The 15,940-nt window shown below is 29.1% G+C and overlaps 1 protein-coding gene across 2 annotated transcripts; it reads right to left on the reverse strand.

Moving 5' to 3' along the window:
• Nucleotides 1-3,224: 3,224 nt before the first annotated feature.
• LOC114184871 (probable serine/threonine-protein kinase PIX7) lies at nucleotides 3,225-7,166 on the reverse strand. Of its 2 annotated transcripts, none has more exons than XM_028072245.1 (6): nucleotides 6,545-7,166; nucleotides 5,519-5,856; nucleotides 5,284-5,419; nucleotides 4,734-4,870; nucleotides 4,525-4,648; nucleotides 3,225-4,211 (listed from the first exon to the last, which is right to left on the reverse strand). In XM_028072245.1, exons 1-6 carry the CDS (start codon nucleotides 6,726-6,728, stop codon nucleotides 3,706-3,708), a joined length of 1,425 nt encoding a protein of 474 aa, XP_027928046.1. In that variant the 5' UTR covers nucleotides 6,729-7,166; the 3' UTR covers nucleotides 3,225-3,705. The 2 variants fall into 2 exon arrangements, with proteins under 2 accessions (XP_027928046.1, XP_027928045.1); XM_028072244.1 differs by having other exon boundaries at nucleotides 4,734-4,873; nucleotides 6,545-7,165.
• Nucleotides 7,167-15,940: the final 8,774 nt, after the last annotated feature.

Below are 15,940 nucleotides of genomic sequence, written 5' to 3' on the forward strand. Positions count from 1 at the left end.
TTCCTTGCATTTTCATCTCCTCTTTTTGAATATTTGGTTATTTTTTTCCTCCACTTGTTTTGTTCCAGTTTTGCATCTTTAGATAAAATACATTGATGCTAGGTATAGATCTTGCCCTTTATGCTTTATTCCTGATTCCTTTTTAGCCGTGAGATGTTTCAATGTTTGTTTTCAAACTATATTTTTCCTTAACTGAGTGCAAACTCATTAATTTATTTCAAAATATGGTTTTAATACTACTTTTGAGCCCTTGAAACTACAGCTCAATGATTTTGCATGTGACCGGGTACAGCCCATTTTCAACTTAATTTTTCTCTCGAAGAAAGATAAACAAATCGTGATCGAATTTGTTGTGACGAGTGTTACATTGAAATGGAGATATCAAAATCTGTTGTGTTGGGTGTTGCAATAACATGGCTTTCCAGCACAACGATCCTCACAATGAGGTTTCCAAAACACAAACTTGGGCTACTCAGAGATGGAAATGGCAATGACGTAGGACATGGTACAAAATGTTAAGCTTGATTTAATTTATTAATCTCTAAACGATTTACAAGGAGTAATAATTTTTCAGGCTCTTATGATTCTATACAGTATTTTACAAAAAGAATGATAAACACAGAAAAGAGTTAATGGAAGCAGATAACACTTTTCAAACTCTTCTAATTTGTTATCTCATTTCTATGCTCAAAGGTAGCATCACCCCCAATTTTAGCAGCTCCATTAACAGAGTTCATGCAAAATATTACCAGGTTTTAAAGCAGCAATCTAATCAAAGATCAATAATGCTATAACAACTTAAAACACACAACGAAAAGGATGTAGCATTTTTATAACAGAATTTATGCACATTGCAGAGCAATCATTCTAGTGTGTATAGTAAGTACCATCAAAATCATTTGATTTTGCTGTTCAGCTTATGGAAGGCATCACTGCTTTATCAGCCATGTCATTGCACAGATGCAACCACCATCACAAACACGTTATCCTAAAGATTTGATGACGGTGAGAGCCAAAACAATGCGTGTGTAGTGAAGATTCTCTTTTATAATTTCAATGATGCAATCCGTTTTACATTTATAATTCATAGTAATACATGTCTCATGGATTTATGAATGTATAGTTTATTTAACTTCAGTATTCAAATTCACCTTTGTAGGTAATTTACTAAAAAAAGAATTTAACATATGAATTGTAAATGTATGATTAATTAAACATTTAATGTTATAAATTAAATTAATTCTATTAAATATTCGTGTTTAAAATGTTCAATGATGAAGGTAAAGATAATATAAATACTATATTGTAATAAAATATTTATTAATTATTTAAAGAATTTCCTTATATATTTTAAAACATTCGTCACGTGATATATTTTGTATCGTTCTGATCGTTCGGAGACCGATCCGATATTCAATGATGAATATACCAATCCAAAAATGTAAGATATTAATTTTGGATCAGCTGGAAAATTTGAAGATACAGTAAAGTCTTTAGGCACAATGATTATCTTATAGAAAATTTTAGTTTAATTAACAAATTCTATAATCTAAGAAATACTTTAGAAAAAGATAAAAATGTTCATATTATCTTTATATCTTATAGATATATGATTTGCAACTTAAATGTCCACAGATAGAAAAACAAGACTTTAGGTATTTGATTTCTATGGTTTGTTCTCTAGTTTAAAATCACAACTCTAAACTAGAACATATTTATTATTATTTTGTTTATTTTTCCAAAAGTTATAATTAAAAGTTGGAAAAATAAATACATTTAATGAAGATAAAAAGAAACATTAATATATTTTATGTGCACATAATTCATTTCTATGTAGGGTAAATATCTTATTAAATTATACTTTGAATCATTGAAGTAGGAACCTTTATTGGTATAAATATAATTACCAATGGCTATTTTTATTAGAAAATATAATCCTAAACAAATTTTTGAATAATAATGTTTACACTTTGTTTGAAGTGTATTGAAAAGAAATATAGGAGAGAAAAAATAACAATAAAAATATAATTGTTGATGTGGTGAAGAAAGAAAGGAAAGTAATATTTATATTAAATATTTTTATTGAGAATTTAAGAAGTACCAACGATACAATAAAAAAGTATATAATCTTTTCCAATATAATACAATCAAAATTCATTTGAAAAAAAATAAAATTCCACGATAAAAATGCAGTTTATTTTTTTATACATAAGTATGTTAATAATGATATATGTTGGTAATTTTGCTATTACGAGAAAGTAAGAAAAAACAAACAAAGCTAACATTTTTTCTCCCTTTTAAATATAACAAAAAGTCAAGAAAAAAGAAGCGTTGCTACAGAGAATTTTAACCAAGGGAATGAAATAGCCTTCTGTTTAAGAAAAAGATTGAGACTTTATAATAAATGTGTGAGACAGATAAAGTACTGTGAACCGATTTAATAAATGTGTTATTTTGAACCTTTATTAAAAAAATACTCACTACTTTCACATATTTAACTTCTCTTTTATTTTATTTGTACTTTTTCTGTTTTATATTTTTATATGTTTTCTACCAATTTTACGAATTCTTTTCTTTGTTTTTCTATTTTTTTTCTTCCACTAATTATATATACACCAAAAGAATAAAGGGCATTTTAATAATTTTAATTAAAAAATTAAATGCAATCTACTGGGGATATATTTAGACGAACTTTTTCATAAATTTCCTTTTGATAAAATATGAAAAAAAAAATAGAATTAGCTTTTCTATAAATTAAAATTAATTTATATACAAATTAAAAATAGAAATTTACAAATTATACGGAAGAATTTCTAAAATTTAACTCATCAGGAAGTTAACTTTATTTATATTTTTCTCTTAAAGTCGTTTATGCTTTTTTACATCCACTCATTTGTCTATGCTTAAATTTATATTTATCATCGATCTTAACTTAGCGATTACTTTTAACAAAATAACTTTTTTTTATGAAAAACTTTCCCAAACTGATTAGAAATAAGTGATCACATTACCTTAAAAAAAGATTGCATGTTTTTTTGAACTGATAACATGGTATTAAATGTTATCTTGAATATAGCATGTTCCAAACGTTTGTAAATGATACACGTGGCATGCTGGATATAACAATTGCAAAACACAGAATCTACATGAGAAAACAACAAAGTTCTTTCTCTGAACAACTCATTTAACACAGAATATAAGCAACAGATGACAAAAGAAGAAAGTTGAGAAGCTTTTAAGTCGTTCAAATTCCAAACTGTAGCATATTTAGTACAAACACTTAATTACACTGATACGTATTAACTGAAAGTATATTGACGAATTAGTATGTAAAAATCTCTATGAATAACATGAGTTAACACCACCATCCTGTTTTCTTTACAAAAATACATTCTGAAAGGCAGAAGAAAGCCTGTGAAATGGTAGAAAAAGTATAGCAACTTCACAGTAACAAATTCATTCCCCATGTGAAAACTGTATAGTTTTCTCTTCAAGTTTGGTCAACTCAGTCCCCACTATGAAACTGTCTCATGGTCCCCACCATCCCCCACCTTATTTGAGACAAGATAAGGTCAGAAAACTCTAATGATTCCTCAAATTTCAGAGCAATTTTAAAAACACAAACAGTTTCTGTTCAGCTGATAGCCTAAGTTGAGGGAACTGAATGAATAGAAAAGCAAAACAAAGACACACACAACCATGATATTATCCATTTGGTTTTGGTGACTTGATATAATGATGATAAGGAGAACCATGAGGGCCTTTTGGACTTGACAAGGACCTTGCAGGTTGACCCTTTCTTGATATTGTTAGCTGTGCTTGCATACCATTTTTAGAAGTTGGCATGGACATGGTTCGATCCACTCTTGCAACCTGGAAATGATAAGTTGAGATGGCCATATCCTTGAGGTTTTGCAAATGCTTCAGAGCTTGAACAACATCACTCATCATAGGTCTGGATTTTGGATCACGGCAAAGGCATTGAGCAGCCAGATGTGCGGCCTTCTGTGCCCCTTTAACAGAGAAGTGACCTTCAAGGCGAGGATCAATGATCCGTAGTAACATCCTCCTGTCCCCAAGCACAGGTCTTGCCCACTCCACAAGATTGTGTTCACCGTTTGGTCTGTTCTTATCGATGGATCGCCGGCCGGTCAGCATTTCCAGCAGCACTACTCCAAAACTATAGACATCACTTTTTGATGTCAAGTGTCCTAATCAGAATTCACAGCTAAGGTCAAGACTGAAACTGTGCAAGTGTAAAGCTATGCAATAGAGGGTATCAGTTGAAGCTTCCAAGTTATCATAGAAAAACCTTATGAATTTTTCTTACATGTTTTTGTCACGGTAACAGCTTCATTTGGATAAAAATGAAGCAGTCGATTACATATTTCATTCCAGGAAAAAAGAAAAGACAGCTATAGGGTAGTAACATACAGAGTCCCATATGTCATTAGCAATCTAGAGTCTAAATCATGCAGTGAAATCTAAAATTAATGAAAACAAAAAGTGAAAAGGGAAACTCACCAGTCATCACATACTCAGGAGCTGCATAACCATATGTTCCCATGACTCTTGTGGATATGTGTGTCTTTTCCCCTTCAGGACCATCTTTGGCGAGTCCAAAATCAGAGAGCTTTGCATTGTATTCCTAACAAGAATTCTGCTTTTAGATTTTTATGTTGGATAGTAGATAGCAAATAGTAAACAACTTCTTTTTCTGATAATTCACATACCGCATCCAACAGAATATTAGATGTCTTAAAATCACGGTAGATTACAGGTCGCTGAGCTTCTTCATGGAGAAAAGAAAGACCTTTAGCAGCACCAAGTGCAATTTTCATTCGGATAGACCAAGGAAGAGGCAACGACCCTTCTGCGCAAATCATGGTTGTTACCAGAAAACAATGAACTTCCTTATGCATAAAAAGAGCATACAAAAACCAGAAAGAATAATGCGCTATAGGAAGAGAATCTTTTGTTCTGGTATACATTTTCTTTGAGCATAAAGTCCTGTGTATTCACTATTAATCTAGGACTCCAAGAATTAGTTGTGAATCAGATAGTGTACGAAAATGATGGCAGGACTTCAAGTGGTTAATACAGCATTAACGTGTTTGTAAACAAAAGTAGTAGTAAAAATCAAGGTCATGTATTTAGTAGTTTTGATAATTTTGATTTAATTTGTGTGAAGAAAATCCAAATTTGCTGCAGAAACAAGTGAAAACAGATTTAAACAAGCAGTATTGAAGACATGATTAGAAACAAAACAAGTCCAAAGCGTACTTCTGAAGAGGTGGTTCTCCAAACTTCCACGGGGCATGCATTCATAAACCAACAATCTTTGGTCATCTTCAATACAGAAACCAACCAATTTGACCAGATTCGGATGGACGAGGTCACCAAGAATGTCTAACTCTGCCTGAGAAGGTAGCAAAAGTAGGGAAAATGTTAACAAAGAGAATTGTAAGAGAAAAAATCATAGCAAGAAAAAATTGAGAAGAGTATATAAGTTTCATACAAGCCACTCTTTGTGACCCTGAAGCCCATCATGGTTGAGAGTTTTCACTGCTACAGTAAGCCCAGTACCAGGTTTCACAGGTGCAGTACCATTTTCTTCGATCCAACCCTTGAAAACACATCCAAACCCTCCCTCACCAAGAAGACTCTCTGGTCTGAAATTCCTAGTGGCCAACTTAAGCTCATTGAATGTAAATTTTCTCAAACGAGAAGAAACCTTCAACTCCTCACTGAATTTTGGGGTGGAAGGGACACTTTCTGCATTACTGGTTGTTGTAGAGGATCCTGGAAGAGCATTTGTCTCCTTCTTGTTTTTCTCATATGCAGATGTTTTTTCCACTGCATAAAAAAATCATAAATTAAATTATCACTTCTTCAGAATCTGACCCTGATGTGCCACACAGTGTGCAAGTTCATTACAGGATAAGAACTTCGTACAGTAACTAAATTCAAACGCACAGAGTTTGCTAAAATGGTCATGCAATAATGGTTTTGTCCATGGCAATGAAAAAAACTACACTTTCATTATACTAAGTTTAAAACCATGATATCTTTTTTTGTTATGATGAATCTATGAATTTTGCAAAACCTTCGCTGAAATCTCACCCCACCATTACCGTCTAAGAACCTCAAGTTGCTATAAATAATCAAAAGAGTTAAGTAGATAAGTTCCTCAGCCTTATTTATGAACAAGATCAAATGAAGATAGTGCTACTGTACTGTTTACAGAAGGATCGTGCAATTTTCCAATGGTAATGCACAGCATATAATTGTTTTGAAATTCAATTGTCTGCAAGAAAATTAAGCAGTCCTTCAACTACATCCACCGAGTTGAAGCACATCAGACATAATATTACTTTAATCAACTCACGGAAGTTATATTGTTTCAAAAAATTCAGAGAGAAAAAGGGGTGGATTTAACAAAAGGGAGAGATAAAAACGATATTTTCACCCAAAATTAATGTCAAAGTGAAATCATTTCCTGAAACTAAAGAAGAGAAGGGTATAAAGAAGGAAAGAAAATTACCACTGTTAGCACTGGTGCCACTTATGGAAGTATCAACCTTTGATCTTGAAGGCATACAGCTCCCAATGAAACAGAATTTAACACAGCACCCAATTTCCTTTTCTGAACCAGCCTTTTGCATCTTTACCTTTGACTTCCCCACATCCAAACTCCCTGCTTGAATTGCATTATTCCCAAACCCCATCGTCCACAAACTCTTACAAAGAGCTTTTCATGCCCAAAGTCCCCACAAGTTTCCGACTTTAGGCTTCAAAAAGGAAAATAACGGAAATAAAAAGCCTGTTCAAGCAACCTCACTTCCAATAATTGAAGACTCTGCAACCCATATGATGATCATGACCGTGATCACAGTCACAATCAACAGAACTAAAAGAAGAACATCACTGTAGTGAATCAGAAGAAAAGGATCAACACAAGTACACAGATAAATGGGTAAAAAACAAACACAAACACAAAACGAGTTCTGAAAATCAGTCCAGAGGGGGTGTAGGTGGTGGAGGAGAGAGGCAATGGGAAACTGCATGTGAAAGAGAGAGTTTTTCAACAACGGGCCGGCCGGGTAGGCTTCAAATGTGAAAGTTGGCAGCCGGGCAGTGCGGGCAGGAGAGAGAAAGTGACAGCCATTTCTTTATGTTTTTGCTTTTTTGAGAAGAGCACTTGCTAGTTACAACTTACAATATCTACTTTCCTCTTATTTGTTTGACTTTATTTTTGCACTCTGAATTATTTCACACAAGATAATCTTCTTTTTCCCCAAAATTTATATATCAAATATCTCAATCATTAAATCAAAACCATAATCAAGTGTTACGCTAGTTAATAAATTAATACCCATTGTTGGTAGCTTATCTTCGTACACTACCTTTTATATATATATATATATATATATATATATATATATATTGTACACATACAACTAATTAATGGACTACTTCATTGCATTATTTTGTTTTCTCGAATACTATTTATAATACTAATAAATTTTAATAGTGTACCCCATACCAACAAATGTAGTCATTGTAAATTCTCTGAACTAAAAACTATATAGAAAAAAATAAACTTAAGAGAAGTTTAAAAGTTTAATTCACATGATAAAAAAAATAATGGTTTTATTAATTAATTTAGCTTTCATATAAAATGATTGAATGATGTAAATACAAGCATTTAATATTGTTGAATCACTCGTCACTCGACTAAGAAATATGAATAATTGATATCTCATATATCAATCTATCTAATTATTGGATAAGCACAATTTTTTTTTTTTTTGAAAGAGCGTAACACAATAAATATCATAATTAGATTATGACTTAACCTATCTAACATATATTTGTTCTACATTTTTCTATAAGTTGGACATTATTTTTTAGTAAAAGCGTTTAAGTTTTTAATTCTGTAATTATGGTTAGAGACAATAATTATGGAAACTGTTTACATAGTGGTGTAAGCCAATTTGGGACTTAGGAGCAATTGCACTATGAGTTGTTCCATCATTCAGAATATGCCACGTTACTCTCATTAGTGTTATTTTTTTGTCTGCAATATATATTTTTACCCATATTTGGTGTACTGGAATGGGACAACTCATGACTCGTGACCAATATAGGATGGTGCCTAACTTTTGAAACGTTTTTTGAGCCAATTTGTGGAGTGAGAAAGAAGAAGAAGAGACAATGGAATCAATCATTTTCATAGTGCCTCGCTGGGCCTTTAAATTGTTGGGTTCTGCGTGAGTGTGTGGCCCAGTGCTCATATCTTAGTACTATTTCTTTTAATACATGTCAGTAACACAATTTTTATTTTATTTTTTCACATTCTTTAATTGCTTGAAATTTTTTTTATCGTCATATTTTATGTTATAGTTTTCAATAATTTTTTTAATTGACGGAAAAGAGTGTATTAAAAAAATCCATTTTTTTAAAATGGGGCAGAAGGAAAAAGTGTGAGAGGAAATGAGAAAAGGATGGGACAAAATAAATGAGAGAGAAGAAAAGAAAATAAAATGTTGTATTGGGGTTAATAAAATAATTAGCATAAAGACAAAAGAAGTTGGAAACTTTAGTATCCCATAGACGAAAGCAAACAGAGAAAAATGTTAAATAAAAAGGCATGTGAGAACAAGTATAAACAACAGAATACGGTACACGACAAATATAGTAGCACACAGAGGAATAAATTAATGAGAAACTAAAACTTAGAGAACAAAATGTTTTGTTTGTAATGTTTTCATCCATTGGACTTTACAAATTTTGTTTATTTTAGACACATGTTTATTCCTTAAAATACGAGAAGCTGGTGTATTATATCGTGTGCTGTATAGGATCAATATTTTTATATATTGAAAATTATAACAAATAAATATTTTTAATATATATATATATATTTTAATTGAAACATGTAATTTGAGGATAAATGTCCTCTGGAAAAAGAAAAGTTAATAATAATAATAATAATAATAATAGTAAAAAGGTTATTTTTAGGATATAAAATTTCTAATCATTTATTAAAGAAACACATTTTCAATCATTGAATCTACTGTGCCTGTTTATTAATTAACGTATCAGTCGATGAATAGGATAAAAAATTATTTTATGTGATAAATTTTATAACAAATAATTTGTTTAGATTTATTAAAAGATATAATTAATATTCACATAAATAGATGTTTGAAGATTACAAATTATATTTTGAATTTAAAATGAAAATTACATTGTAATAGGATATTTTTAAATTAAAAAACAGTACACATGTTAAGAAAAGTCAAGTATACATACAAAATTTTCTAGAAAATAACTAACATAGTTGAAAAAAGATGTTTCTTTGTTAGTCGTGCGATAGTGTGAGTATATATTTCAAAGAAAGAAGAAAGAGAGTTGAAAATACCTAATTGAAAGAATAAAAAAAGGTGATATTACATATGCATACCATAACAGAAAACAAGTTTTACGTCATAAATTGTAAAAGAAAAAAAGAATGCATGAATGGAAAAGAGAGAACAAATAAATAAATTTGGAAACAATTTCTTAGAAAAACAACTATTAAAAAATAATTATAATTTTATGTTTCAATATCGATAAACTTTTATTTGACAACCTAAAAATATTATAACTAAAACATACAAAAGGAGTCATGTGTTTTCTTTTCTTACTAAAGAGGATTTTAAACTCAACCTGATGTTCTTATGAACCATACGTACCCATAATCAATATTCCAATAGTCTTTTTGGTTTATTGTTCTAATATAAAAAGATGGGAACGCACGTGTTTAGAACATGTGTTTCAATTATTATTTTTGTAAGGATTAAATATGTCGTTGATTTTTTAACTTTGAATGAATTTTTGAATTACTTCATCTTGAAACTTTAAATCAATTTAGTCATTCATTTTTTGAAATATGTGAATTTAATCTTTTTAATCAAATTTTGCTATGTTTATTTGATATTTTGTACGCATTTTAGAATTGTATTTTAGTTATTTATATTGTTTGACACATTTTTGTTTTAATGTTAAGTCAAATATTGTTATGAAACACAAATAAACTTAATAAAATTTAATTAAAATGATTAAATCTACGTATTTCGAGAGATGAAGGACTAAATTTGTTTGAAGTTTTAAAATAAACTAATTTTAAAATTCACTGAAAGTTGAGAAAAAAAATATATATTTAACCGTATAAATTCTGATTATTTTTGAGTTGGAATTCGGAGGTTGCTTAATTAATTTACAGATAGTTTTTTCCAAATATATATTATTATTTTCTATTTTTGTTAACTTTGGTAGTCTTTAAACAGTCTCAGCTTTGAAAACTTATAACCGTTTTGGTTTTGGAAACCACCAGTCTACAATATTCTAACTTAAGGCTTTTATTTTTTATTTCACCTCTATAATTACTTTCTACACCTTCATAGAGAATCGAGAATGACCTTTAATTTTTTCATTTACAAATTCCAGAAAATAACATTTTATATGGTTTTACATATTCCAGAAAATGATATTTGAAATGTATTTAAAAGTTTATAAATTATATATTCGGAAATGCCTTACGAAATGTACATTAGTTTAAATTTATATATATATATATATATATATATATATATAATTGTCTTGAAATTTTAGAAAAGTACATATAAAAATGAGCAAAGGTTTATATAGACAGTTATAAAGGAATACATGAAATAACTACTTTAAATTGTTGATTTTGAAGCATCCACACTAATATTTACTTTTAAGAGTTATTTTTTTGAATTACTTAAATATATTTAAAAATATTATCCTGAGAGAAAAAAAAAACAAATCAATTTAATGTTACAGAAACTTTCAAAAATTCGCTTTCCATAACAATAATGGAGCAGGTAACTCAGCGGAAGATTGTCATGATTGTTTGGTTGTAGAAGGGCAATGATCTTGAGCATATCATGAAAACTATTACGCTTCATAATTAAAATCCCGTAAGATGTATTAAATGGTCACGAGAATCTTAACGTCAACTAATCTTCACGGACATAACTAATCTCTATTATCAAGCAATCTTAGCAACAAAGTGCAACGCAAATAAATAAATAAATTCATAAATGTACATTAACTTAAACTTAATAAAAAAATAGTTAAATGTATTTTTATTTTTAAATTTAAAAAATTGTGTTTCTTTTTTAAATTAAATTATATATTTATTTATTTTTTATAATTTATGAAAGTTATGTAAAACATTTTTCTTATCAAACAATAAGTGGAGTGTTTCTCACATGACAATCAGAGTTTCACGATAGATTTTAGTATAGTCTTCACATATAATTTGTTGGAGAAGATGTTCTACAATACTTTCATAAAGCATAGACAACAAAATAAGTATAAAGTTTTGTTTAGGGACGAAACACAATTTTTAAACATAGTTTTATGACAAAAAACATATATATATATATTAATAATTGATCTTATTTTTAATTGATATGAAATATACAACTTAGACTATCATTAAGCAACAACTCAAAGGTAAACTATACTAAAATGAGCTATCATGAATCAATAAATTCTATGTTTCTACAATTCAACACTGAAATACATAATAATCTGACACAATTCGTCATATATGTTATGAGATATATACGCACGAATCCACATATCCAAAATATTAACTCAAGAATATTTACTAATGTCTTTTGGGACATCCCTATTAAGTATTTTTCACAAGAAATTTATTACTTAACCCATTTTAGAACATTAGGTATGTATACATCGATCACTTGGATCAAAGTGAGTTTAAAGCATATCCTTACCCAAACTCCAACTAAGTCACTCTTTTAGACTTCAACATGTGGTTTGATGATACTATAAATCTCCTTTAGATTCTTATGACTGATGCTTAAGAAGTTTGTGTTACAACATAAATTTTTTATTAATACCCACAGTGAGACATGATTTACGTATTATCCAATATTCGTGACATCAAAACCATACATAAGTATGCTATTTTCATTTCCATTCCATGCATACAAACATATGCAAACACACCACAATTCAACAATTTCTACACATAAACATACATATACATTACATGTTCATTAAAACAAATCACAAAAATCACTTGAATAAAAACATCAAATGATATTTTTTGTTAAGCAAACATATCATATAAGGTATTCACTAGAGTAACTCAAATTATACCTCGTTTAAGCACATTTGTTTTTGCTCAAGTAAGGGTATCATACGAAACACTTTATAAAGTGACTTAGACGATACATTCGCTCAACTGCATTTGCTTTCACTTAAGTGAGAGGGTATAAGAGGAAATACTCATTGGAGTGACTAAGGCAACACTATCACTTAACGACGAAACCTTCTAAATTAGGACAATAACACTTAAAATACGACTATTTCCCTATTTTTTTTATCATGTTTCTATCTCATATCATAATAATTTTCATTTTGAAAATGGAAATGATCATACATAAATCCAAGATTTAATATGAATTCTAGACTCTGGTTTAGACAAATAAAGAGAGACTATAATTTTATAGTTAAAAAAAGGATTCTATCTAAACTGATCATGCCACTAACACAAAAAAGCTTTTAACGTCCGATATTTTCGACCTTTGGCGTTGCCCAAACACCGACGTCGTACTGGGAGAAGTCAAAATAACGTCAAAAACTATAGTAGATGTCAATTAATGTCGGGGACATAAGGGTTCGATGTTATCCAACGTCGAGGTAAAAGGGAGCATACGTCAATTTTCGCGCTGAATGGTGCCAAAAAACTACATTGTTTGACATTTGGTGATGCTCTGACAGACGTCAAATAACGTCGGGGCTTACCTTGGCCGACGTTATTTGACGTCTGTCAAAGCACCACCAGACGTCAAACAATGTTGCTTTTTTTTAAAAAAAATTTGGCTGTTTTTACAACATTCCCAAACCTGAAAATTAGAAAATTCCCAGAATAGTTTCATAATATTTTCAGAACAATTCAGGACTTACAGTTATATCTAATAACACTTAAGTATTCTAAACTAATACAAATAACACCAAACTAAAAGTTTCAACATGAAATTTTTGTCCAATAAAGTTTTTGAAAGGAGTTCTAATTCCTGTGGTATCAACTCCATCTTTCCAATAGATATGTTGCCCACTCTTGTCTTAGTGTGTGGATAATGTCATCTGGTAGAGGTGATGAATTTTTGAACCGTTGAAAAAGTAATACAATTTCATTATATATGAATATCATTCTTTAAAGTTTGATATGATTTATAATATGTAATATATATATATATATATATATATATATATATATATATATATATATATATATATATATATATATATATATATATATATATATATATATATATATATATTATTACCTTTATCCAATCATCTTTAATTGCAGCTCAAAAGATTATTATTATCCAAGAGATGACATAATATCCACATTCTAATGAATCTTCTTGCTTGTTACACTAAACCTTACAAATAAAATAATCACATATCAAAGTCATAAGTTGACATGCAAAAATTAATAACTTTAAAATGAATGAGTTCTAACATTTGGATATAATACTTTAAGTTGTTGGCCTCTAGGCTTACCCACAATTCTAATGAAATTTTGGAAACATAAAACATATGTTAGTTTTAATATAACTAAGTAGATACATAGGTTAATATTGAAAAAAAAAATACTTACTCTTGTAACATGTTTTTCAAAGCAGGTGGAATCTTCCTATGACATGAACAAAACCATACAGTCGTGCATTGTCTTGGAATGATGACCAATAGTTGCCAATGGTACCTACCATCAATTACAAGTACTTAGCCAAAATAATTAATAATACTTCATAAAATATTACAAGCAAAAACACCAACCCATCGATGTATGGTGCAAATTGTATACTAAAAGTATAATAAATCTACATATATAAAACAATAATTAATGCAACAATAATATTCAAAAATCAAATACATTTAGAATTATTTAAACATGCAACATCTAACAATAAATATAATTTTATTTCCTAATTTTACAAACATTATTAAAAAAATTCAAATAAAAAAAGAAATAGGCCAAAAATATAGTCTAAGATTAAAACTATAATGGCAAATAAAAAAATACAAGCAATTATATACATATAATGAACAAGAGATAACGAGCAAAATCAAAGAAATGAAAAACTAGCCTCTTGTACCAAATTGAAAGACCTTGGAGAGGGAGGCTAGGGTCTCTTCACGCTGCTGGCCAAATGGGGACGAAGAGCAAGTCGGACGAATCTCAAAACGCTGCAAATGGAGATGAAAACGCAAAATATTCGAATCAAAACACCGAAAATCAATCCACAATCAAATCCCAACAAGTTTGGTGGTGGAAAATGTTCAAAACTCACCTAGAAGGGGTCAAAATGGTGGTCGCCAACGGGGAACGATTGTGGAAGTAGTGATGGCACGAGGAAACAGTGTAGGGTTTCTGCGTTTCGGCGCAGAGATAATTAAAAATTAAAGTTAGGAGAGTGTGGACCGATGTTAATTAACATAATTTGACACTTGTGTAAAGGTGACATTGTCATAAAAATTGTAAATTTTGTATTTGAAAAAAAAAAAGTGACGCGTAATGAATGATAGTATCAAATGAGTGTATAAATATTTTGCTGTCAAAATACTGTGAAACGAAAAGAGTTTATCTCCCACTAATTTGACCACCATCTAACATCTATATAAAGATATAAAAGTCATAGAAAGAAAAAACAATAGTGGTTAGAACCACCACTAAATAATATATTAAACTGATGTTAAAATTCAAAATTTTAATAATGATTGATGTGAGAATATATTATTATGAATACGATATGCATTATTTGTCGTGATCATTTAAACTTAAATTACTATTATATTTAATTAAGGATAAAAATTAATAAATTTCAAATTTAAAAAATTAAAAGCGGAAAGTCATTTACATTAATCAACATAATATTTAAAAATTAAAATTATATTTAACCTTTTAAATTTTATATGGGCAAGTACTTTGAAATATATATATATATATATATATATATATATATATATATATATATTACAATGATTCAAAAATTTATATTATGAATGAGAAAAAAAAATGAATACATTAGAAAAAAAATCAGCGTTGAATTCCCCGTTTTTTTCACGATTTTATCGCCATTTATGATTTTACCTACTCATTTGTCTTTTCGATGAGATTACCGAAGGACAAAGGAAAATCAAATATGTAAAAGTAAAATAGAAGAATAAAAATAAAACAAAAATATTTTGCATTCAAAGCTAATTAATAAAATCAAACGCATCATTTTTTTTTTCTTTCAATTTTTGATTTTTTACCAAACATATGGGAAAGCTTCCGTTGGTTGTTGCTAAAAAGATGCTAACAAAATCACACATATTGGGATCTCCGTCACCAGTGGTTGGTTAGTTTCCTTTAAGTTGTCATCATCAATTTAATTAAACTTCACCTTTCTAGTTTAACTTTTGTTGGAAATTTCTCGTGAATTTATATCATTCTTAGCTTTTCACCTTAACCCAAACAAGAAATTAAAAAATAGCCATTTTACGAAAAAAAAATAGTCCTTTCTCTAAATCTTTATCTCTGTATTTAACATTTTTAATTTTAACTTCTATTTATCTCTATTTTCATATTATTTTTTAAAAGAAAACGCCAACAATAAAAATAACTTTATTATAATTTAAATGACTAATTTTAAAATAAAAAATGTATATAATCATGATATTTATAAATGAAAATGTAATATAATATAATCTACGTATAAAAACGAAAATTTCATAGTTAAAATAAAATTATTTTTAATTCCTGATTAGCATGTAAAAAAATTTTATGTGGAGTGAAGTATCTTCGCACTTTATGTTTATACATAAGAAGGCGTAGCAA

The sequence above is a fragment of the Vigna unguiculata genome, chromosome 5 (genome assembly GCF_004118075.2).
Source record: "Vigna unguiculata cultivar IT97K-499-35 chromosome 5, ASM411807v1, whole genome shotgun sequence".
NCBI classification, from domain to species: Eukaryota; Viridiplantae; Streptophyta; class Magnoliopsida; order Fabales; family Fabaceae; genus Vigna; species Vigna unguiculata.